At 41.8% G+C, this 23,248-nt stretch overlaps 1 protein-coding gene and 1 long non-coding RNA gene across 2 annotated transcripts in view; one reads left to right on the top strand and one right to left on the bottom strand.

Annotated features, from left to right (window-relative positions):
- Positions 1 to 874: 874 nt before the first annotated feature.
- On the bottom strand, positions 875 to 13,810 carry LOC144366839 (uncharacterized). Its single transcript, XR_013425982.1, has 3 exons — positions 13,037 to 13,810; positions 12,680 to 12,944; positions 875 to 11,156 (listed from the first exon to the last, which is right to left on the bottom strand). It is a non-coding gene; the product is annotated as an uncharacterized LOC144366839 (long non-coding RNA).
- The window catches only part of LOC144366836 (small ribosomal subunit protein uS5m-like), a 24,705-nt gene continuing 14,156 nt past the window's right edge, over positions 12,700 to 23,248 (top strand). The window contains exons 1-2 of the mRNA XM_078021681.1: positions 12,700 to 12,901; positions 20,433 to 20,513. Of these exons, the coding sequence (XP_077877807.1) occupies positions 12,715 to 12,901; positions 20,433 to 20,513 (268 nt within the window). The 5' untranslated portion in view covers positions 12,700 to 12,714. The remainder of the gene's footprint in view (positions 12,902 to 20,432; positions 20,514 to 23,248) is intronic.

Here is a 23,248-nt window from a genome sequence, read left to right as displayed (position 1 = left end):
TAGCAGGACATCGGAGCAATGCCTGTGCATCCACTGCTCAGTTCCATCTTGGGGGCAGACCCAGCACTGCAAGCTGATGAGGAACAGGACATAGGAAAGCCATTTACTGCAGATGACACGATTGAGCATCTGGCTCATCCCAGAGGATGGGGGGAGGCAGATGCAAGCGAGGCTTGGAGGACCCCATGGAGTACCACCAGGTGACCAACAGCCAGTTGAAAACTCCATTGTTCCTTAGAAAACTTGGATTAGAACCACCATTTGGCCCAACTACCCCACTCCTCGGTCTATACCCAAAGGACTTAATATCAGCATACTGTAGAAAGGCAGCCACACCAATGTTTATAGCAACTCAATTCACTATAGCTAAACTGTGGAAGCAACCTAGATGTTCTGCTGTGGATACAAAAACATTGTCCTATATAAACACAATGGACTAATGCTCAGCATTAAAAGAAAATATAATGATACCATTTGCAGGTAAATGAATGGAGTTGGAGACTATCATGCTAAGTGAAGTAAGCCAATCCCATAAACCCAGAGGCTGAATGTTCTCTCTTAAGAACTAGATGCTGATCCAAAATGGGGGGAATGTGAGAAATGGAGAAATTTTGATCAAATGGGAGGGAGGAGAGGGAAGGATGTATGGGGCAGGATAGATGGTGGAATGAGATGGACATTATTCCCCCAGGTACATGGATGAGTAACATAGGGTGCAATGCTACATCGTGTCCAATTAGGTAAATGAAAAGTTGTGTTGCAATAGTGTACAGTGAATCCAAATGCATTCTTCCCGGGGTCCTGCCCTAGCGGGGTCCAGGGAGTCCTGAAGGATGAGTGGCGTTGGCGAAAAGATAAGACAGGAGTCGTTCCATTGGAGCAATCTCCAGAGAGAGATGCAGCTTTCTCTGGGTCATCTTTTATTACAATTTTTCTCATCATTATAGATTCAGAATACGTCATTGATTATATAATTTAAAACTTTGCTGAGACATGACATTTCCTTAACCATGATTGGGGGTACAAAAAATGTAACATTAATTTACATTTTTCCAGGATATGACCTTCATGTAATTATTAAAAGTACAGAATCATTAATAAAATATGTCACTAATTTACATTTTTCAGATTTTCCCAAGATTTACTATTTTTCCCAAGATATGTTATATTCTTATTAACTAATGTCAAGCTACGTAACCAGACTCTAAGTCTCTTAACCAATCATTAACCTAAAGTACACTTGTACTTTATTTCTAATCTAAAATTCCCATCTAAAAAAGTCCCTTTAAATCTTATATTTAAAATATCCTAAAGTTTATGAAGCATGTGTGAGGCCCTAAGTTCCATCCCCAGTATCAAAACAAATAAAATAAAAATCCCAAAGCCATATACCCTTTGAAAGATGGAGGTGTGGATGTGGCAAGCCGTCATCAGTGTTCACCCCTTATTACACATCAGAGAATTCATACTGGAGAGAACCTTGGGGTGTGTGTGTCGGGGGTGGAGCTATCCCTTCAGAAGCCAGAGAGCTCCCCCTGCTGGTTACAACCCTGGAATGTGGACCATGTGGGGAGCCTCTGCTGGCTCTTCTGCTCTTTGTTATACTGGATAATTTTTAGAACAGTCACCTTTTAGGCAAGTGGGTCTATCAAGCTCCTAGTATACCATGCTAGAAGTTAGTATTATTAAGATTTTTGTTTTGAGATGGGATCCTGCTGTTTTGCCCATGCTGGTCTTGAATTCCAGCAATCCTCCTGCTCAGTGTGTGGGACTACAGGTGCATGCCATTGTGCCTACCTCTAGAGCAACTCTTTGAATTTGGTAAAACTGAGAAAGCCCACTAGTATAACTCAGAACTCGGCATACATCAATTCTTCACCCCAGAGAAAAACCCTGGGAGCTGAAGGAATGTGAGGAAAATTCCTTTCAGATTTGAAATCCACCACATGAGCTGAAAGGAAGCTGAAAATGGCCTGCCCGGTGCCTTCTACCTGCGGAGGCCAGTGTTTAACTGTGCCTGTCCTTGGTCACCACATCCTGTGGATCACGGGGAGGGGTGTCACAGGTGCCAGAGTGACAAGGCTGAGCAGGTGGACAGCCATCAGTGACCTAGCCCAGCCATGATTAGGCTAAGGAGATGGATCTTTAGAGAGCATTGCCCTGCAGACCTTCCTGGGCTGGCCTCCTCCCGTGGGTTCAGCTGTAGTTTGGGGATGAGACTGAAAGCCCTTGATATAGGACACCCTGTGTCCTTGTTTCTCTGTAGCACATTACCTTCTCTGTGAGGCCACAAGTAGTCTGTATCTGAGCAAGAAGCAATTCCCATTGCAACTGCATGCTACTAGATTTGGAATTTTTGGAATGAAATCTTCTTTTAAGATGAAAACCACTAAAATATGGCTGTCATAAAAAATAAAAACCTCAAAAACATTATTCTAAATGAAAGACGGCAGATATCAGAGTCCATATTATATGGTTTTATCCTTAGGAAATGTCCAGAAAAGGACATTTTTCAGAGACAAATGAGATTTAGTGGTGTCCTGAGAATGGCAAATGAGAGTGACCACAATGTTATGGGGACGGGGGGGGGGGTTCTAAAACTGAATTATGGAGATGATTCAATGTTTTGGTAAATTACTAAATCTCTAACGTGTGGAGAGCCACAATGAATGACCACACCTTCCAGAGGTTCTCTGGTCTTGTGATAACCATTTAAGTAATTTTCTGTTCATCATCTCACCACTCTTATCAGTTGCTGAAGGTCATGTCTCATGCTTCCTCTGAGAAGGGAGCTTCCAGTGGGTTCTCAACAGTTGGGAGTTACTTTGAAAAAAGAATTTGACTTTCTCACGTTTTCTCAGTGCACCTGGCTGATTTCATATTTTTGTACTAGTAGAAACGCTTTCCTTCTAGAAAACTGCCAATTAAACATTTCCTTAGAAAAATGTAATGGTGGTTCCTGTTTTTCAAATTCAGAAATAGATTAGCATAGTTTCATCTTTAAGATAGTGTGGTGTGTTTTTTTTTTGTGTGTGTGTAATAGAAATTGAGTGCTTTTAGATTTTGCACTATAATAGTTTCTGATGCCAACTGCTCAGAATTGGGATAAACTTCATGGGTTAAAAACATGGTAGTTTACAAGGCTGCCCTCACAGATTGAGGAGTCCCCAGACCACCTTCACTTCTGAGAGCTGGCTACAAATTCAGGGGTCCCCACTACCCCTGTATCTTAGATAACTCACTAGAATGATTCTCAGAACTCAGGACAAAGGGCTATGTTTTTGTTGCTTGTTTTTGGTACCAGGGATTGAACCCAGGTGTGCTTAACCACTGAGTCACATCCCCAACCCAACCCTTTTTTATTTTTTATCAGAGACAGGGTCTCTCTAAGCTGCTTAGGGTCTTTCTAAGATGCTGAGTCTGCCTTTGAACTTGAGAACCTCCTTCCTAAGCCTCTGGAGTCACTGGATCATGGATATGCACCACCATACAATATTACATTGTCATCATAAATTTAATGATAGCTAAAAGAGACCCAGTAGAACCAGCCTAAGGAAGAGATGTAGATTGGGCAAGGTCTAGGAACTTCCAAATGCAAAGCTCCTGTCATTTCCCAGGAGCACATTAGGCTACCTGCACACTTATGTGTGACAATACACAGAGTACTGCCAACCAGGGAGGCTCACCTGAGCATCAGGGTCCAGGGTTTTAATTGGACTTTCATTACACAGATATAGTGGATTCTATCCTTGACCCCTCAGTTGAACCCAGTCACCAGCCCCCTTCCTTTCCCTAGAGGATGGACTGATACGACATGGCTCAAAGCCCCAACCCTCGAATCATTTGGTTGGTAATTCTGGCAAGGCCAGGCTGCCACTCCACATATCATGCATGGTCCAAGGGCTCGCTTGTTGCTCAGGAAATTCCAAGGAACCAGCAATAAGGATCGGCCAAATACTTTATTACATAGCACCCACCTTAAAACAAATCAGTCAAAAATCCTTCTTCACTTATTATTCAATTAAACATGTACTGCAGTCTGTCTGGGCCAAATAACTGGGAGGTGACAAGCATCTTGAAGGTTGAAGCGGGAACTGCTTCATTTCGGGAAAACTCAGCGGGAACTGAGCTGGAACTCAAGGTAGTGGGCACCCAAGGTAGTAAGAGCCGCTTTATTGCAGAACAGCAGAGGTATACATACCTAACTGATTACACACAGCTCGACTCAATTAGCATTATCTAGATACAACAGTCAGCCAATAAGGAATCCCCACCGACTTAATGGCTCGGTGGCGTTGTCTTACAAACCACTCCTCCTGGCAAACTGCCAGGCGCCATCTTGATTTGCGGTCCCCAACAAAGATGTAACAAACATGAAGATTACAGACATTCCTCAATAAACAACTGCAGTGTATCACTCCTGCTTATAGACTCCCTGTTGAGGAGACTGGAAACCAAAGTCTTTGTCTAACACAGCAGGAGTGAGCTCAGCTACAATTACTAAGGAAGAAGAGGGGGACAGGAATCTGTGCCAAATACTCCAAGACATTTGGAGGTCCCCTCAATGACCTTCTCTGGGACTTGGTTTTCTTCTCTAGAAGAGGAAGGGCTTTGCCCATGTGGAAATAAAGGCCTTTCAAATAAGAGCAGTCAGAGATGATCCAGAGGTTCCTATAACCAAGTCATCAGCCACCTCTATCTGCAGCAGACATGCAAATGCATGCAGGGAGTGAGACACCTTTACAATGGAAAAAAAAATAAAAGGAAGCTCAGGTGTGCCCCAGGTTGAGAGCTGTTGACGTGGAAAACTGGGCTGACCTAGCTGGGAGCAGGACTTCTCATGTGGCTGCTTTAGGGAGATATGTGACTTTCCATGGTTGGTCCTGAGTTGGTAGTGGGGGCAAAAGAGAGAGGAGATGCAGTGATTGACCAAGTTCAGGCCATGTCTGAGATGACTGCTGCACACGTCACCTTCTGGCTTCCAGGATGGTTGCTGAAGAAGTGTGAGCCAGACCTGTGGCTCAGTGGTGTGGCCATCTTCCGCTTGTGTGCTTATGGATCCCCCTTCTGCTCATTCTCTTGCTGGAGAGAGGCTGGCCAATTCAGGGACCACTAGAGATGCTATCTATACCACGTGGGGAATGTTCCATTGTTCATGTACACCGTAGCCCATGATCTTGTTATATCATCTTCATAATATCTGATAAGAAATGGTAGCCGTGCAGAAGAATGGAGCAAATTGTTCTCTTTAATGTGACGTCTAGCCTGTTCATTGATCCAAATTCAGAAAGAAGCGCAGATGCCACCACGTCAAGCCAATGAGAAATCCAGAGCAATGCAGCAGCCCATCACTTCCTGTGCCAACACAAAGACACAGATCTGTATCCCAGGGAGAGCTGCTGTCAATAACTTATTCCAGAGTTAGTGATAGTTTTGTTAGTGGTTCCTTGAAAGGTCCTTTGCAAGGAGGTTCGACCTTTCCCCTGTGACTCTTAATAGACAAAATCTTGTGGTTTAATGTAACAAAGAGGGTCTTTAGGAAGATGCTGTGGGAAGGATCTAGACCCAAGTCCTTTGCAGTACTTTTCCATGCCTGAGAATAGCAGTGTAGATTTATCATTGGAGGCAAAACCCCTAAGTAAGTGGGCCTTACTGTACCAGTTCTCAGGGGAAGAATTGATGTGTCCCAAATGAGTGAATCTTATGGCCATAAGGAATTCTGTGAGTAAAACCTTTAGCTAGGAGTTCAAGGGTTTCTGAAAAATTTGCTCATTTTAATTTAAGAATAATGTTGGTTCTTTCAAGCTTTCTGGGAGATTATGTATGGCAAAAACAGTGTCATTTTTAAACATGGGGTAATGCCTTATGGAGTTCTAATGATTCCTGTAAAATATGTGCCTTGATCACTTGATATGAAAGTTAGGAGCCTCAGGTTGGGGGAAAAAACCAAGCAGCTGCTAGTGGTTGTAAGGACTGTGCATGTTTAGCAAGGAAATGCTTCAGCTCATCCTGAAAACAGATATACATTGATGCATACATATTCCAACTCTTTAAGAATGGAAGCTGGGTAAGACCCACCTGAAGGTGTGCAGGGTGGCCCCGGAGGCTTTGGCTCCTGGCCATGCCCCACCTTTACAGGATTTCCAGAATTATGCTGACATGTGATCCATAACCTGAAAATAATCTGTTAAAAAGCTCCCTTTTAAAAGTTCCTTCTCCAATACTAATTTAAGATAGTGACCAAGTTGTCTGTATTATGATGGGCAACTACATGGAGAAATTTAGATAATATCCATCTGAAATAATCTGATACCAGAAAGCAGCCATTTTGGGAGCACTAGAGATTATCCAAGTGAAGGTTATAATTTTTAATATTATTCTTTTTTCAGAACCAGGGTCTTCACGTTGAGAATGTGTAATACTCTCTTTGAATCACTCTAGATTTACTCTTTGGGGTCCATTTAGGAGCATAACTTTGGCTGAGGCTGCTACTTTGGCATAACTGCTTGCTAGAGCATTTCCTTTCACATCCATGGTGCCATTTCTCATTCTGACTTTGCATGGGCCACAGCCCTGATGATAGCCGCTCCTCTAAGAAGGAAGGAAGCTGCATCTACATGTTCCTTAATTTGTTCATTTTTATGGTGGTTCTAGCAGAGGTTAAGAAACCCTCCTTGTTTTCAAAGCATCCTAAAGTCACATGATGCTGCCACGAAAACCTACTCTCAGTGCACGTGAGTTGACAAACTCTGTGTACTAAATGCAGTACATTTTGCCATCTGGTCTGACATTCTCTCAGGTTGACTATATTCTAAAGAGAATTCAAATTAGTGATCACGTATTCTGCTTGATAACCTCCAGTTTCAGTTCTGAGAGAAGATTCATCAACAAATAATGAGACAGGTTTCTTAATTGGAACTTCTAATAAATCCAAGTGAGCTACAGAGATTCTGTGATTAAGGAAAGACAACTGTGAGTGTCCCCTTCTGTTAAAAGCTCGAGAATGCCAGGATCCAGAGCAAGAGAGTGGTAAAAAGAAATGTGAGAGGGAGAGAACAACACATGTCCTAAGAGGCTAATTAGCTAGCTGAAAGTGAAAACCTCTTTGTTCACAGATGACATGATTTTGTACACAGAAAATCCTAAGCATCCACTAAAACCTATTAGAATACAAGAGTCCCACAACATTGCTAGAAACAAGATCAATATACAAAAATCACTACTACTTCTGTACATGCACAACAGGAAATCCAAAAATGAAATTGAGAAAACAATTCCATGTATAATGTCACCAAAAAGAACAAAATACTTAGGAATAAAATAAAAAAGGAAGTGCAATATTTATATTCTGAAAGCTAAACACACTGGTTGAAAGAAATTAAAGAAGTTATAAAAAAGAAGTGGAAAAACATCCCATGTTCATGGTCAGAAGACATGATATTGTCAAGATGTCTGATCTATACAGTAAAGCACTCTCTATCAGAATCCCAGCTGTATTATTTTCGGAAATTGACATGTTGATTCTAATATTTACATGGAATTGCTAGATATCAAGAATAGCCAAAATAACTTTTAAAAAGAATAACACAGTAGAAAAACCCATACTTCACAACTTTGAAACCTATTACAAAGCAACAGCAGTTAAGATAGTGTGGTACAGATGTTGTAGATCAATGAAATAGAATCGAGAGCTCAGAAGTATACCTACAGTCTATGGACGGCTAATTTTCAACAGGTGTGACAAGACCATTCAATAGGGAAAAAATAGTCTTTCCTTTCTTCTCCTTATCTTTTTCTTTCTTTTTTCTCTTCCCTTAACCAATGATGATGTAACACTTGGAGGGCCTATGCACAAGAATAAAGTTGGACCACATCTCTCCAATATGAACACAAAATAGATTAAAGACCTAAATGTAAGAACTCTTAAAAGAAAACATGGATCAAATCTTCACGACCTCAGATTTGACAGTAAATTCTTAGACATGACACCAAATGCATAAGCAATGGCAATAAAATAGAAAAACACAACTGAAACTCAAGTCTTTGTGCTTCAAAGGATACTTATTAAGAAATGGAAATAAAACCTACAGAATGGAAGAAAATAATTACAAATCATGTACCAATAAGGGGCTGATATCCAAAATATTCAAAGAACCAATAAAACTGGATAATAAAAGACAACCAGATTAAAACAGCAATGCTTGAACTCCAAAACTATTGGCGAGAAATCAGAATCCTAAGCACTGCTGGTAGGACTGTAAAATATTGCAGCCACTTTGAAAAAAAGTCTGGCAGAGTTACCATGTGACCTAGCAATTCTGCTCTTAGGTACATATCTAAAAGAGCAAAAGCATGTTTACACAAAGTTGTACATGCATGTTTATGGCAGCATTATTTATAATGGACAAAATGTAAAAGTAACCCAAATGTACATCAACTGACGAATGGATAAGATGTAGTATATTCAAGCAAACAGAATGTTACTCAGCCATAAAATGTAAGAAAGTACAGATACCTGTGACAACATGGGTAAACCGAAACAATGTTATACTAAGTGAAAGAAACCAGCCACAATGGACCATGTGTGACTGCATTGATAGGAATTTTCTAGAAGAGGCAGATCTATAGAGATAGAAAGTAGACTAGCTATTGCTTCAGGCTGGGGTAGCAGATGGGGATCAGGGGAGTGGCAGAGGGTATGGGGGTTTCTCTTTGGAGTGATGAATGTGATCTAAAATTGACAGTGATGATGTTGCACAGCTCTGAGAATACACTAAAAATGGCTCCAGGACCATGTGGATGGCTGACCACACAATGACAGATGAGCTCAACAGCAGTTTAAAAAAGGAAGACACAGAATGTCCCACTGGGCAACATGGGGATGCATGTGGGTGCAGAGTGGACTAGCAGTGGCTGTGGGAGGCAGTTTTGTAGAAATGAGGATAAGGGGACCCCTGGCTCCTGGGGGAGGAAGTGACTAGCTTGTCTGAACACTTCTGCAAGCCGACTTCAACCTCACACATCTTACAAAAAGAAAACAAAACAAAATAAAATGGATTACAGACTTAAGTGTAAAGCCCCAAACTACAAAACTTTTATAAATTAACAGGAGACAAGCTTTAGACCATGAATTAGGGATATGGTTCTTAGACACGACACCAGAAGCACAATGCATGAAGGGAAATTAATAAACTGGACTATCAAAATAAAAACCTGTTGCTTGGTGAATGGCCAAGTGGCCTTGCTAAAAGAATGAAAGGACAAACTGTGGATTGTGAGAAAATATTCGCAAATTTTCTATTTGAAAATGGTATCGCCTAGAATAAATAAAGAAATGAACAGTAACTGAACAGTAAAAGAAATCATCAGGGTTGGAGCTGTAGCTCAGTGGTTAAGCTCTTGCCTAGCATGTGTGTGGTCCTGAGTTCAATCCCCAGTACTGGGGGGAAAAAGAGAAAAACAAACAAACAAATAATCCAACTAGAAAATGAGCAAAACATACAAACAGACATTTCACCAAAAAGGATATGCAGATAGATGGTTAAGAAAAGAACACACACACATGGAAGGAGTTCAGTGTTATTAACTATTAGGGAAATATAAATTAAAGCCATAGGAGATGTCACTATATACCTGCTAGAATAGCTTTTGAAATGGTGATAATACTACATGCTAGTGAGCATGCAGAGAGCATCTATCTCTTACACTTTGCTGATGGGAATATAAAATGCTAAGACCACTTTGAAAAAAACAGTTTGGCAGGGTTTTTGTTTGTTGTTTGGTACCAGGGATTGAACCCATGGGTATTTAACCACTGAGTCATATCCCCAGCCCTTTTTTATATTTTCTTTAGAGCTAGGATCTCACCGAGTTGCTTAGGGCCTTGCTAAGTTGCTGAGCTGGCTTTGAACTCATAATCGTCCTGCCTCAGCCTCCCAAGCCACTGGGATAACAGACATGTGTCATGGCACCCAGCTGGCAGTTTCTTTAAAAACAGAGCATATACTGATCATACATCTAGGAATCTTAGAACTTGGCATATTCCAGAAAAATGAAATCTTATGCCCATGCAGAAATAGGTATGGGGTTGGTATACACTTCAGAGAATTGAAAGCAGGGACTCAAAGACATGCTCATACACCCATGTTCATGGCAGCATTATTCACAATAGACAAAAGGTGGAAATAACCCAATTGTCCCTTGACAAGTGACTATATAAACACCATAGGGATGGAGTTATATATATGCAACAGCTGTATACATGACATATATATATGGAGTTATATGTGTGTGCACACGCATGTGCATGCAAATGTTATTGATCTCTAAACGACGATTCTGCCAAATGCTACTAAAGTGAAATCAAGGAGAAAAAGGAGAAATACTGTGTGACTCTACTTGTATGAGGTACTCAGAGTAGGCATACTTCTTGAGGCATAAAGGGGAATGGTAGGGCTGAGAGACAGGGAGGGAGAGTTAACCTTTGGTAAGTACAATTTCAGTTTTTTAAAATGTAAAGAATTTTTCCCCCAGTGCTAGGGATTGAATCCAGGGGTGATCTACCACTGAGCCGTATCACTAGCTCTTTTTATTGTTTTTATTTCAAGATGGGGTCTCATTAAGTTGCTAAGGCTGGTCTTGAATTTGTGATGCTCCTGCCTTAGCTTCCTAAGCAGCTGGGATTACAGGTGTGCGCCACCACACCCAGCACAGAGGAAATGAATACTATGAACAGAAGGTGATTATGATAGCAAAACAATATGAATTTATTTAATGCCACTGTTCTGCACACTTAAAATGGTTAAGATGGTAAAGTTTACATGTATTTGCTACAATTTTTAAAGTTTAAATGTCTAAAATATGTACATGATTGTTTATGATAGCTTTGGTTGAAATAGCCCCAAACTGGGAACAAGCCAAATATGCTAGAAAGGGCAAATGGTTAAACAAATGGCAGTAATAATCAGTACTTAGTAATAAAAGTAAGAAACTATAAACCAACTTGAATAGACATCAACAGTCTAAAAGCCAACTCAAAACATCACTCACGGGGCTGGGGATGTGGCTCAAGCGGTAGCGCGCTCACCTGGCGTGCGTTCGGCCCAGGTTCGATCCTCAGCACCACATACAAAGAAAGATGTTGTGTCCGCCGAGAACTAAGAAAAAATAAATAAATATTAAAAAAATTCTCTCTCTCACTCTCTCTTTTTTTTAAAAAAAATCACATACTATGTGACTCCATTTATTTTTTTTATTTTTTATTTTTGTATTTGTTTCAGTTTAATCTTTAATGAAATACATATTTTATTTCAATTTTTCCTCTCTACATTTGAATGGTATCTATAAATAAATTTTATTCATCTTATGTCAACACATGAGTTTCTTCTTTTGTGAGGATGGTAATAACTAAATGTTCTCAAGTTTACAAAATTATAGATATGAAAAATAGATTGGTGGCTGCCATCTTCCAGATGGTGGGAGGGTGGATGAATGTCTCTACAGCTGAAAGGAGGGATCTTTGTGGAGACAGAAGTTTTGTACATTGATTCTGGTGGTGGTTACCTAAGTCTACTTATGCTAAAATTGCATAGAACTCCACACACACACTTTCACAGATGAGTCCATGCAAAACTGATTAATCTGAACAAACTCAGTGGGTTACATCAATGCCAACTTCCTGGTTTTCACATTATACTTCTGTAAAATATTACCATTTCAGGAAACTGGGTGAATGGTGCATGGGTATCTTTTTGTACTCATTTTGCAACTTCCTGTGAATGTATAATTATTTCAAATGTATAATTATTTAGGTATAAACAACATGGCAACCAAAATAAAAAACAAACTTGCTAGTGACCTTACAGCATTTGAAGGCTTGACCACAACACAGACCAGAAAGTTGCCACCGATCTGACCTGGGCTGTCCATACTGAACTGGCTTTTGTCTCACTTAGACACAAAGGTCAGCAGTGCACAACAACTGTGTCACTTTTTTTTTAATATTTATTTTTTAGTTATGGTTGGGCACAATACCTTTGTTTTATTTATTCATTTTTACGTGGTGCTGAAGATCGAACCCAGGGCCTTGCATGTGCTCTACCGCTGAGCCACAACCCCAACCCAACTATGTCGGTCTTGGTCGGCTCTGCCACGATTTTTACTTTTCTGTATATCTGAACATTCTAACCCTGATCCGATCGATCGTTAAAGACTATCTGAGCAGGAGTCCGTTTCTCACAACACATTCCTGCCATCCTTTGTGGCAGGTTTGTGCATCATTTGTGCAAGAACAGACTGCATAAAACGGAGCCTGAGATGAAGGGGAAAACCCTGGGATATGCGTGTGTGACGACCACACGTTGGAATCAGAATAAATGCAGAAATGCCTGTGAAACTCGAGCAAAGTACTTCATCTCCAAAACTCCAGGGCTTTCCTGGAGCGGGTTTCAATCTCTCCACCCTGTCTTATCCACCCTGTGGATCCTCCCTACACTTCGTGGGTCTCGGGCATGGGTACCTTGGAGAGCTCGCTGGGCCAGCCGGACCTAACGGGCGCTCACAAGCGGCCGCCTCCAACTGGCCGACCCGCGCCCCGGGCTGGCCCCGCCCCAGCCCCGCCCCCGGGCCCTTGCGCGAGGACCCCGCGGAGCTGTCCGCGGCTACGCCTGACCCAACCTACCCTGTGGCCCATCCGGATAATCCTTCCAACCCGATATGGGCTATGGCGTGGTCCTTGGGTCTGCACCTCCAGCCGAGGGCTGGGGCCCGCGGTTTGATGAGGAGCCTCTCGGCAGGCGAAGGACCGGCTGCCCCGGAGGGAGGAGGCGGGGCTCGCGCTTCAGCATGGCGGCGGCGGTGCGCGCTGCGGGCCGCCTGCCTGCGCTGTGCGGTGTGTGGACCGGTGAGCGCAGGAAGGAGGCGCGGGAGCCGGGGGTCGCCAGGACCTGCGGGAGTCCGGGCGGAGGGAAGTGAGCAGCGTCCCACGGCTCTCCCATCCAGCCCGGGACCGCTGGGTGACCTTGCGCGCGTTCCTTACCTCTCTGGGCGTCGGGGCGCTTCGCTGTAACGTGACCGTGAAGTGCAGTGGGTTCTTCGCGGTTCGTTTAGGTGAATAGGAGGGAACTGGCGAGCCTTGCTTTCCCGGCGGGCAGGCGCGACCCCCTGGGTCACATGGTGATGCCCACCGGGTTCGGGGCTGAGAGGCGCCCGCGGGGCTCTGAAGGTGATGGTGGTTGTCCAGGTGGAGTCGGAGAGCACTGGCCTCCGTCAGCTTAATTCCAGCTGGCCGGTGGCCTCCGTGCAGAGACGGATGACTCGGACGTCAGCCCGCAGTGTCGCCTTTCCTGTCCCCCCCGCCCGGGCCCTGGTGGGTTGTGTGCACCCTAGGAAGGCGCCCTGCTGCTGTGTTGCCTAAGGTTGGCTCCAGGGCCGCTGCGTGGCCGCTGCCTGCCTTCTCTGCCCTATTTTGTTGTTAAGTCCACAGTTCAGCATTTCTAATTCTGGAACTCAAAGCCCCCTAAAACCCTCAAGGTTCAATTTTTTTTTTTTTTTGGTAACTCATTTTGTAGCAAAAAATTTCACCAGCAATCTTGGCAGAAAATCTGACCTTAATATTCTTTTCTTTTGTCTTTATGATTGTCTCTTCCCTTTTATTTTTCTTCCCCCATCTCCTACTATTTCAAGGCTGTCTTCCTTCATGAGTCTAAACTGTGTGCCAGCCACTGTCTTCCTCTGTTCATGCGTTTTCCCTCACTGCCTTCCCAGTCCCTTTATGGAGTAGATTCTGTTATTACACTCTTTATACAGGTGGTGGAGGGAGCCACACAGATTGAGCAAGGGACATAGGTTTTTGCACCCAAAATTCCTGACACCAAAGTATGTTTCCCCGCCCCCCCTTTTTTGTTTTCTTGTGTATAACTATTTTTTTTTGTTTTTTTTTCAGCTTTATTGAACTATAATTCACATACCATACAGTTCATCTATTTGAAGTGCACAATATTTGCACAAACCTGTGCATTTATCATTATAATCTAATTAGAACATTTTTATCACTCCAAGAAGGAAGCTTTTTAGCTGTAGCCACCAATGATCTATTTTCCACTCTTCTTAGCTCTCCTGTTCTAGACATTTCATATAAGTAGAACCGCATACATGGCTGGCTTATTTAGTGCAAGGTCATCAAGATTCATCCTTATTGTAACATGTGTCATCCTGAATTTCTTGGGGATGAATTGTAATGTGTCCATCACCACACTTTATCTGCTCATCAGTTGAGGGACACTTGAGTTGTTTTCCATCTTTTGGCTATTATGCCTAATGTTGCTGTAAACATCAGCATGCCATGTTTTTACATGTGTGTCTATTTACTTTTCTCTTGAGTATGTGCCTGGGAATTGAGTTGCTGGATAAAATGGTAATTCCACACTTGAGGGATGGCCAGAATGTTTTCGAAGTACCTGAGGGTACAGTGAGGGTTTTGATTTTTCTTTAGCAACATTTCTTATTATCTGTTCTTTTGATTATAGCCATCCTAGTGAGTATGAAATGGTATTAATTTGAAATTTTGATTTGCAATTTCCTGATGGATAATGAATGTATTTTCATGTGCTTATTAGCCATTTTTACATGTTTTTTTGAGAAATGTCTGTTCAAGTGTTTTGGCTCTCTTAATAGTTTGTGGGTGTTTTTTTTTTGTTTGTTTGTTTTTTTTTTTTTTTTTTTTTGTACTGAGGATTGATCCCAGGGGTGCCTAATCACTGAGACACATTTCCAACCCTTGTTTATATATATATTTGTAGAGACAGGGTGTCACTGAGTTGCTTAGGGCTTTGCTAAGGCTGGCTTTGAACTCAACAATCCTCCTGCCTCAGCCCCTAGAGCTGCTGGGAATATAGGCATGTACCACCAAGCCTGGCTTGATAGTGTTTTTTTGAGGCATACAAGGTTTTTGTTTATTTGTTTTTGTAGTGCTAGAGACTGAACCCAGGCATGCTGGTTCTTCTACCGCTGAGCTGAGCTTTATCCCCATCCCCGAAACACAAGTTTTAAATTTTGGTGAAGTCTGGTTTATGGGTTTTTTCTTTTTTTTCTTTTTATCACTTGTACTTTTGGAGTTATGTTTAAGAAACATTGCTAGACCCGAGGTCATGATAATTTACCTCTGTTTTTCTTCTAGGAGTTTTATAGTTTTAGCTCTTACCTTCAGGTCTTTAGTCCATTTTGAATTAAGTTGTACATAAGGTGTGAGGTAGGGCTCCAACTTCATTCTTCTATAGGTTGACACCCTGTTATTCCAACACCATTTATTGAACACATTCCTTTTCCCCTATTGAATGGTCATGGTCCCTCTGCCAAAAACCAGTTGCCCACAAATGCTGTCTAAGTGTGTTCTGGAGAACCACACTGTATGAAGGGTTGCACAGGGAGGTACAGTCAGCCTGGTGCTGTGGGGGCTCCAGAGGGTGGAGGTTTCACAAGAGCTGCTGAGCCTCCAGGATCTGGTGGATCCAGGATCTCATATACAAAAGTGTATGAGAGCGAATTCAAGACTAACTGTGTGTTTGGATGGCTATGGGGAGGGTGGGGCAGGGGCAGCAGGAGGCTGGTGTGGAAGTCTGGGGCCATGTGGCAGTCCTGCAGGCTGTGCCCAGAATTTGTAACTTGGCAGCAGGAAGCCAGGGAAGGACATGTCAGGGCTGTTAATTGATGAAGCCTCTTACTGTAGAAAGGTGGTAAATACAAGGGGAGAGGTGGGAGACCCATTAAAAAACCTTGAACCTGTGTCTGAGTGATGCTAAGGCCTGAACAAAGAAGTGGCAGCAGGACCACAGCAGAGGTGTGGCCCACGGCAGAGGGATTTTTAAGGTGACTGCCAAGCATGAAGCCTGGTTGATGGGAGGGTGAAGAGAAGGTGCAGCATGATGGCAGCTACTTGGCCAGTGGTCACTAAGCCTGGAAATCACTCATCCACTTCTCTTAGTTCTTTAATTCTGTAGATGGTATTATTTTGTGAATGTTACTGTTTTATTTATTTTTGGGATACTGGGCATTGCACCCTATTTTGCTTTACAGAGCCACATCCTCAGCCCTTTATATCTCGAGACCTGAGTTTGCACTTCCCCTGCCTTAGCCTGAATTTGCACTTCCCCTGCCTTAGCCTGAATTTGCACTTCCCCTGCCTTAGCCTCCTTGGTATCTGGGGTTGCGGGTTTGTGCCACAGTAGGTGGCTCACCTTATTATTTTATTTATTTTTTTTTTTTTCTTTTTTTTTTTTTTTTTTTTTTTATTGTTGGTCGTTCAAAACCTTACACAGTTCTTAATACATCATATTTCACAGTTTGATTCAAGCGGGTTATGAACTCCCAACTTTACCCCGTATACAGATTGCTGTATCACATCAGTTACCCTTCCATTGATTCACATATTGCCTTTCTAGTGTCTGATGTATTCTGCTGTTAGTCCTATTTTCTACTATCCCCCCTCCCCTCCCCTCCCCTCCCCTTTTCTCTCTCTACCCCTTCTACTGTAAATCATTTCTTCCATTTGTATTATCTTGTCTTACCCCTCCATTACATATTTCTTGATATATCATATTTCACATTTTGATTCAAGTGGGTTATGCACTCCCATATTGCCCCTTATACAGATTGCAGATTCACATCAGTTTCACTTCCATTGCTTTACATATTGCCATCCTAGTGTCTGTTGTATTCTGCTGCCTTTCCTATCCTCTACTATCCCCCCTCCCCTCCCCTCCCCTCCCCTCTTCTCTCTCTACCCCCACTACTGCAATTCATTCCTCCCCCTTGTATTATTTTTCCCTTTCCCCTCACTTCCTCTTGTATGTAATTTTGTATAAACCTGAGGGTCTCGTTCCATTTCCATGCTATTTCCCTTCTCTCTCCCTTTCCCTCCCACCTCTCAACCCTGTTTAATGATGGTCTTCTTCTTGTGCTCTTCTTCCCTAGTCTGTTCTTAATTACTCTCCTTATATCAAAGAAGACATTTGGCATTTGTTTTTTAGGGCTTGGCTAGCTTCACTGAGCATAATCTGCTCTAATGCCATCCATTTCCCTCCAAATTCTATGATTTTGTCATTTCTTAATGCAGAGTAATACTCCATTGTGTATAAATGCCACATTTTTTTTATCCATTCGTCTATTGAAGGGCATCTAGGTTGGTTCCACAGTCTTCCTATTGTGAATTGTGTTGCTATGAACATCGATGTAGCAGTGTCCCTGTAGCATGCTCTTTTTAGGTCTTTAGGGAATAGACCCAGAAGGGGGATAGCTGGGTCAAATGGTGGTTCCATTCCCAGCTTTCCAAGAAATCTCCATACTGCTTTCCAAATTGGCTGCACCAATTTGCAGTCCCACCAACAATGTACAAGTGTACCCTTTTCCCCACATCCTCGCCAGCACTTATTGTTGTTTGACTTCGTGATGGCTGCCAATCTTACTGGAGTGAGATGGTATCTTAGGGTGGTTTTGATTTGCATTTCTCTGACTGCTAGAGATGGTGAGCATTTTTTCATGTACTTGTTGATTGATTGTATGTCCTCCTCTGAGAAGTGTCTGTTCAAGTCCTTGGCCCATTTGTTGATGGGATTATTTGTTATCTTATTGTCTAATTTTCTGAGTTCTTTATATACTCTGGATATTAGGGCTCTATCTGAAGTGTGAGGAGTAAAGATTTGTTCCCATGATGTAGGCTCCCTATTTACCTCTCTTATTGTTTCTTTTGCTGAGAAAAAACTTTTTAGTTTGAGTAAGTCCCATTTGTTGATTCTAGATGTTAACTCTTGTGCTATGGGTGTCCTATTGAGGAATTTGGAGCCCGACCCCACAGCATGTAGGTCGTAGCCAACTTTCTCTTCTATCAGATGCCGTGTCTCTGATTTGATATCAAGCTCCTTGATCCATTTTGAGTTAACTTTTGTGCATGGCGAGAGAAAGGGATTCAATTTCATTTTGTTGCATATGGATTTCCAATTTTCCCAGCACCATTTGTTGAAGATGCTATCCTTCCTCCATTGCATGCTTTTAGCCCCTTTATCAAATATAAGAAAGTTGTAGTTTTGTGGGTTGGTTTCTGTGTCCTCTATTCTGTACCATTGGTCCACCCGCCTGTTTTGGTACCAGTACCATGCTGTTTTTGTTACTATTGCTCTGTAGTATAGTTTGAAATCTGGAATCGTTATACCACCTGATTCACCTTTCCTGCTTAGTATTGTTTTTGCAATTCTGGGTCTTTTATTCTTCCATATGAATTTCATGATTGCTTTCTCCATTTCTATAAGAAATGCCGTTGGGATTTTGATTGGCATTGCATTAAACCTATAGAGAACTTTTGGTAATATCGCCATTTTGATGATGTTAGTTCTGCCTATCCATGAACAGGGTATATTTTTCCATCTTCTAAGGTCTTCTTCAATTTCTCTCTTTAGGGTTCTGTAGTTTTCATTGTATAAGTCTTTCACCTCTTTTGTTAGGTTGATTCCCAAGTATTTTATTCTTTTTGAGGATATTGTGAACGGGGTGGTTGTCCTCGTGTCCATTTCAGAGGATTTGTCGCTGATATACAGGAATGCCTTTGATTTATGCGTGTTGATTTTATAACCTGCCACTTTGCTGAATTCATTTATTAGCTCTAACAGTTTCTTTGTAGACCATATTGGGTCTGCTAGGTATAGAATCATGTCATCTGCAAATAGTGATAACTTAAGTTCTTCTTTTCCTATTTTTATGCCTTTAATTTCTTTCGTCTGTCTAATTGCTCTGGCCAGTGTTTCGAGAACTATGTTGAACAGGAGTGGTGAGAGAGGGCATCCCTGTCTTGTTCCAGATTTTAGAGGGAATGCCTTCAATTTTTCTCCATTCAGAATGATGCTAGCCTGAGGCTTAGCATAAATTGCTTTTACAATGTTGAGGTATGTTCCTGTTATCCCTAGTTTTTCGAGAGTTTTGAACATAAACGGATGCTGTACTTTGTCGAATGCTTTTTCTGCATCTATCGAGATGATCATATGGTTCTTATTTTTAAGTCTATTGATGTGGTGAATAACATTTATTGATTTCCGTATATTGAACCACCCTTGCATACCAGGGATGAATCCTACTTGATCATGGTGCACAATTTTTTTGATATGTTTTTGTATCCGATTTGCCAGAATTTTATTGAGGATTTTTGCATCTAGGTTCATTAGAGATATTGGTCTGTAGTTTTCTTTCTTTGAAGTGTCTTTGTCTGGTTTTGGAATCAGGGTGATGTTGGCCTCGTAGAATGAATTTGGAAGTTCTCCCTCTTTTTCTATTTCCTGGAATAGCTTGAAAAGTATTGGTATTAGTTCCTCTTTAAAGGTTTCGTAAAACTCTGCTGTAAACCCATCAGGTCCTGGGCTTTTCTTAGATGGTAATCTTTTGATGGTTTCTTCTATTTCCTCAATTGATATTGGTCTGTTTAGGTTGTCTATATCCTCCTGACTCAATCTGGGCAGATTATATGACTTAAGAAATTTATCGATGCCTTCACTATCTTCTATTTTATTGGAGTATAAGGATTCAAAATAATTTCTGATTATCTTCTGTATTTCTGAAGTGTCTGTCGTGATCTTGCCTTTTTCATTCCTTATGCTAGTAATTTGAGTTCTCTCTCTTCTTCTCTTCACTAGCATGGCTAAGGGTCTGTCAATTTTATTTATCTTTTCGAAGAACCAACTTTTCGTTTTGTCAATTTTTTCAATTGTTTCTTTTGTTTCGATTTCATTAATTTCAGCTCTGATTTTAATTATTTCTTGCCTTCTACTTCTTTTGCTGTTGTTTTGCTCTTCTTTTTCTAGAATTTTGAGATGAAGTATGAGATCATTTATTTGTTGGTTTTTTCTTTTTTTAAGGAATGAACTCCAAGCAATGAATTTTCCTCTTAGAACTGCTTTCAATGTGTCCCATAGATTCCGATATGTTGTGTCTGTGTTTTCATTATACTCTAAGAATTTTTTAATTTCCTCCTTGATGTCTTCTAAAACCCATTGATCATTCTCACCTTATTATTTTAAATGTCTCTCTTCATGTAGGAATGTATCTTTAAAATTTATTTATTTATTTATTCTTGTTGGAGGCCTGTGGACATAGCTCAGTGGTAAAGCACTTGCCCAGCATATGTGATGCTCTGGGTTCTATTGCCCACACCACAAAACAACTCCACTTTTTGCTGAGTGCAGAGGCCTTCATCTGTAATCCCAGCAACTTGGGAGCCTGAGACAGGAGAATTGCAAGTTGGAAACCAGTCTGGGCAACTTAGAGAGACCCTGTCTCAAAAAACGAAGAGGGGATGTGGCTCAGTGGTGAAGCAGGTGCCTGCAGGCTCCGGGCCCTGGGTTCAACCCCAGCACTGGAACCAAAAAAGTATTTATTTACTTATTTTTAATTGACAGGTCATTTCTGGTGCAGGCAGCTTTCCCTGAACACCTTTCCAACAGCTTCTGTTTTGGCGCTGAAGACCACTTTCAGCAATGGTGAGATTCATTGGGGAAGTATCTGTTCTCATAAGATTTAATAAGAGTTTCTGTAGATTTGAAAATGTGAATGGACAAGGCATGTCCTTGATGATGGTATTGTTCAGTCTTGAGTATTTTTCAAATTTTTTATGACTGCAGTTGTTGTAGTTCAAGGCTTTGAAAAATAATGGTTGCCATTTTTGAGTAGGTATTGTGCACTAGGCTTGAAACATGTCACCTTGTTCAGCCCTGACACTGGCTTTCATGAGCTTATTTGCATTTTAGAGATGATAAGGTGAATCTCTGAGAAGCCAAGTGACTTGTTCAAGATCATGCAGCCAGGCCAGGCACAGTAGTGCACACCTGTTATCCCAGTGACTTCGGAGGCTGAGGCAGGAGGTTGCAAGTTCAAGGCCAGCTCCGTCTTAAAATAAAAATAAAAAGGACTAGGGATGGGGCTCAGTGGTTAAATACCCCTGAATTCAATGCCCAGTACCTTCCCTCAAAAAAGAATGAAAGAAATCACACAGCCAGTGAAGCAGGGCTGGTCCCAGAGCTTTCTGGCTGCTGTGATGCCCCCTCCTGTGGACACAGACTTCCTTGACATAGTGCAGGGCCTCTCTTCAGCTGCCTTCTGGGAAGTCCAGGCCAACCTTGCTGTGCAAGGAAACCTGGCCCTTTCACCTTGAGCTTCTGGGACTCCTGAGTGCTGGGCTTCCCTGTGGGTCTCCTGCCTTTTCCTCTTGGAATCCCACCTGTGACATACCTTGGAGATCCTGGGAGAAGTCCAGCTGACAGGGTTTCTCCCTAATGGCAGATTTCCTAGGACCTGTCACACCCACTGTGAATCAACCAGTTTGATTTGTTGCTTGGTTGATTCACTCACTGATTTATAAACAGTTTATTTACCCCTTAACATGTGCCAGGCACTGCCCTGACCTGAGCCGGTATAGGGCCTGATAGGGATAGCTATCCTCACTGCAGGTTGCTGTGCTGTTCCTTAAAATATTAACTTTCAGGCTGGGGGTGCGGCTCAGAGGTTGAGCCTTGCCTAGGGTGCCCAAGGCCCGCAATTGAATCCCCAGCTCCACACCGGAAGTAAAAAAAAAAAAATTTGAGTTTCCAAAAGGTCGTAAAAGGCTCAGAGCTTTCATTCCTAGTCCTTTCTGCTCCTTCCCATCATCTAGGGACACTAATTCTTTCACCTTCCTCTGGTTATATTTCTAAATATGTTGAGTCTTCTTTAAACAACATTGTTATGCTAATTGGAGATGTAACAATCTATCCTTACCCTTACTTTCTTCCAGTATAGGTAGAAGCACAGTTTGGATTGAATCTCTGGGCATTGTTTTTGTTATTAAATTCTGTGCACATTCAGAGCTGAGCTAGGTAGTATTCTACTGTTACATTTTTTCCTGAAATTCATAATTGCCTGACTTTTAAGAAGTTGATTGCTTTCCTTATCACTCTATTTTTCTAAATGCTGCAACAAATCAGTCAGAAATTAGTAATAAATTTTCTAAAATCTCTCACCAACCAGTTTTCCTAGAAGAGACCCAAGTGAGAAGGAAGGAGTTCTTGGTGTAGACGTGATGTGTGCTGAGGTAGAACCCTGGGGGCCTCTCCGTCCCCACCTGAGGGGCTCTGGCCTATCCCACTTTAGGCTGCAGGGTTGTTGCTTCCTGAGTCTGGGGTCTCATGACCTAAACTTAATAAGAACTCAAAGGATCAGAACAGAGTTGATAAGTGAGGTGGATTGTGATCTGTAAGTGAGCTTCAGAACGTGACTCAGCCTGAACTACTGAACTTTCTTCTTTAAAAAATCATAACACGGGGCTGGGGATGTGGCTCAAGCAGTAGCACTCCCCTGGCATGGGTGCGGCCCGGGTTCAATCCTCAGCACCACATACAAACAAAGATGTTGTGTCTGCCGAAAACTAAAATGTAAATAAAATATTAAAAAAAAATCGTAACACAATGTAAGCAAAACCATTTATACAAGTGTGCATGAAAATTGACTGTTGTTTTGGTGGTACTGAGGATTGAACTGAGGGGCACCCTATCACTAAGCCACATAACTAGCCCTTTTGATATATTTTTTCTTTGTTTATTTGTTTTGATGGTGCTGGGGATTGAATCCAGGGCCTTGTGCATGCAAGGCAAGCACTCTAGCAACTGAGCTATATCCCCAGACCTATGTTTTATTTTGAAACAGGTTCTTGCTAAGTTGCTAAGGCTGGCTTCGAACTTGCAATCCTTTGCCTCAGTCTCCTGAGTCACTGGGATTACAGCCATGTGCCATGCACCCAGAAAAAGTGACTATTTCTAATGTATACAAAGCCCTGGGTTCAATTCCCAGTTCTTCCCTGCCTCCCATTAAAACAAACAAACAAAAAACAAGTGGCTATTTCTAAATTCTAAAGTTGATTTTTTTTTATTTTTGACATTTGGTTTCTTTTAGGCTGGGTACATTATTAGCTATGAGTGATATTTCAGTCTTTCCAAAAAAATCTGTTAATAATTTTTACACTTCTTGAACTACATTAAAGATTATAATGCTGAACAGAGCAAGATGAAATGTTTTAATATTAGATATGTGTTGAAGATGAAGGTGTTTACAAGAAAGGCTGTGTATAGCAGAATGAGATTTGTAATGATAAAGTTCTGGTTTGTTAAAGAATGAAGACCCAGGGCTGGGGTTGTAGAGTGCTTGCCTAGCATGTGAGGCACTAGGTTTGATCCTCAGCACCACA

Source organism: Ictidomys tridecemlineatus, chromosome 9 (genome assembly GCF_052094955.1).
Source record: "Ictidomys tridecemlineatus isolate mIctTri1 chromosome 9, mIctTri1.hap1, whole genome shotgun sequence".
Classification (NCBI taxonomy): domain Eukaryota; kingdom Metazoa; phylum Chordata; class Mammalia; order Rodentia; family Sciuridae; genus Ictidomys; species Ictidomys tridecemlineatus.
The sequence above is the reverse complement of the archived record's forward strand: the minus strand, read 5'-3'. Positions and strand labels throughout refer to the sequence as shown.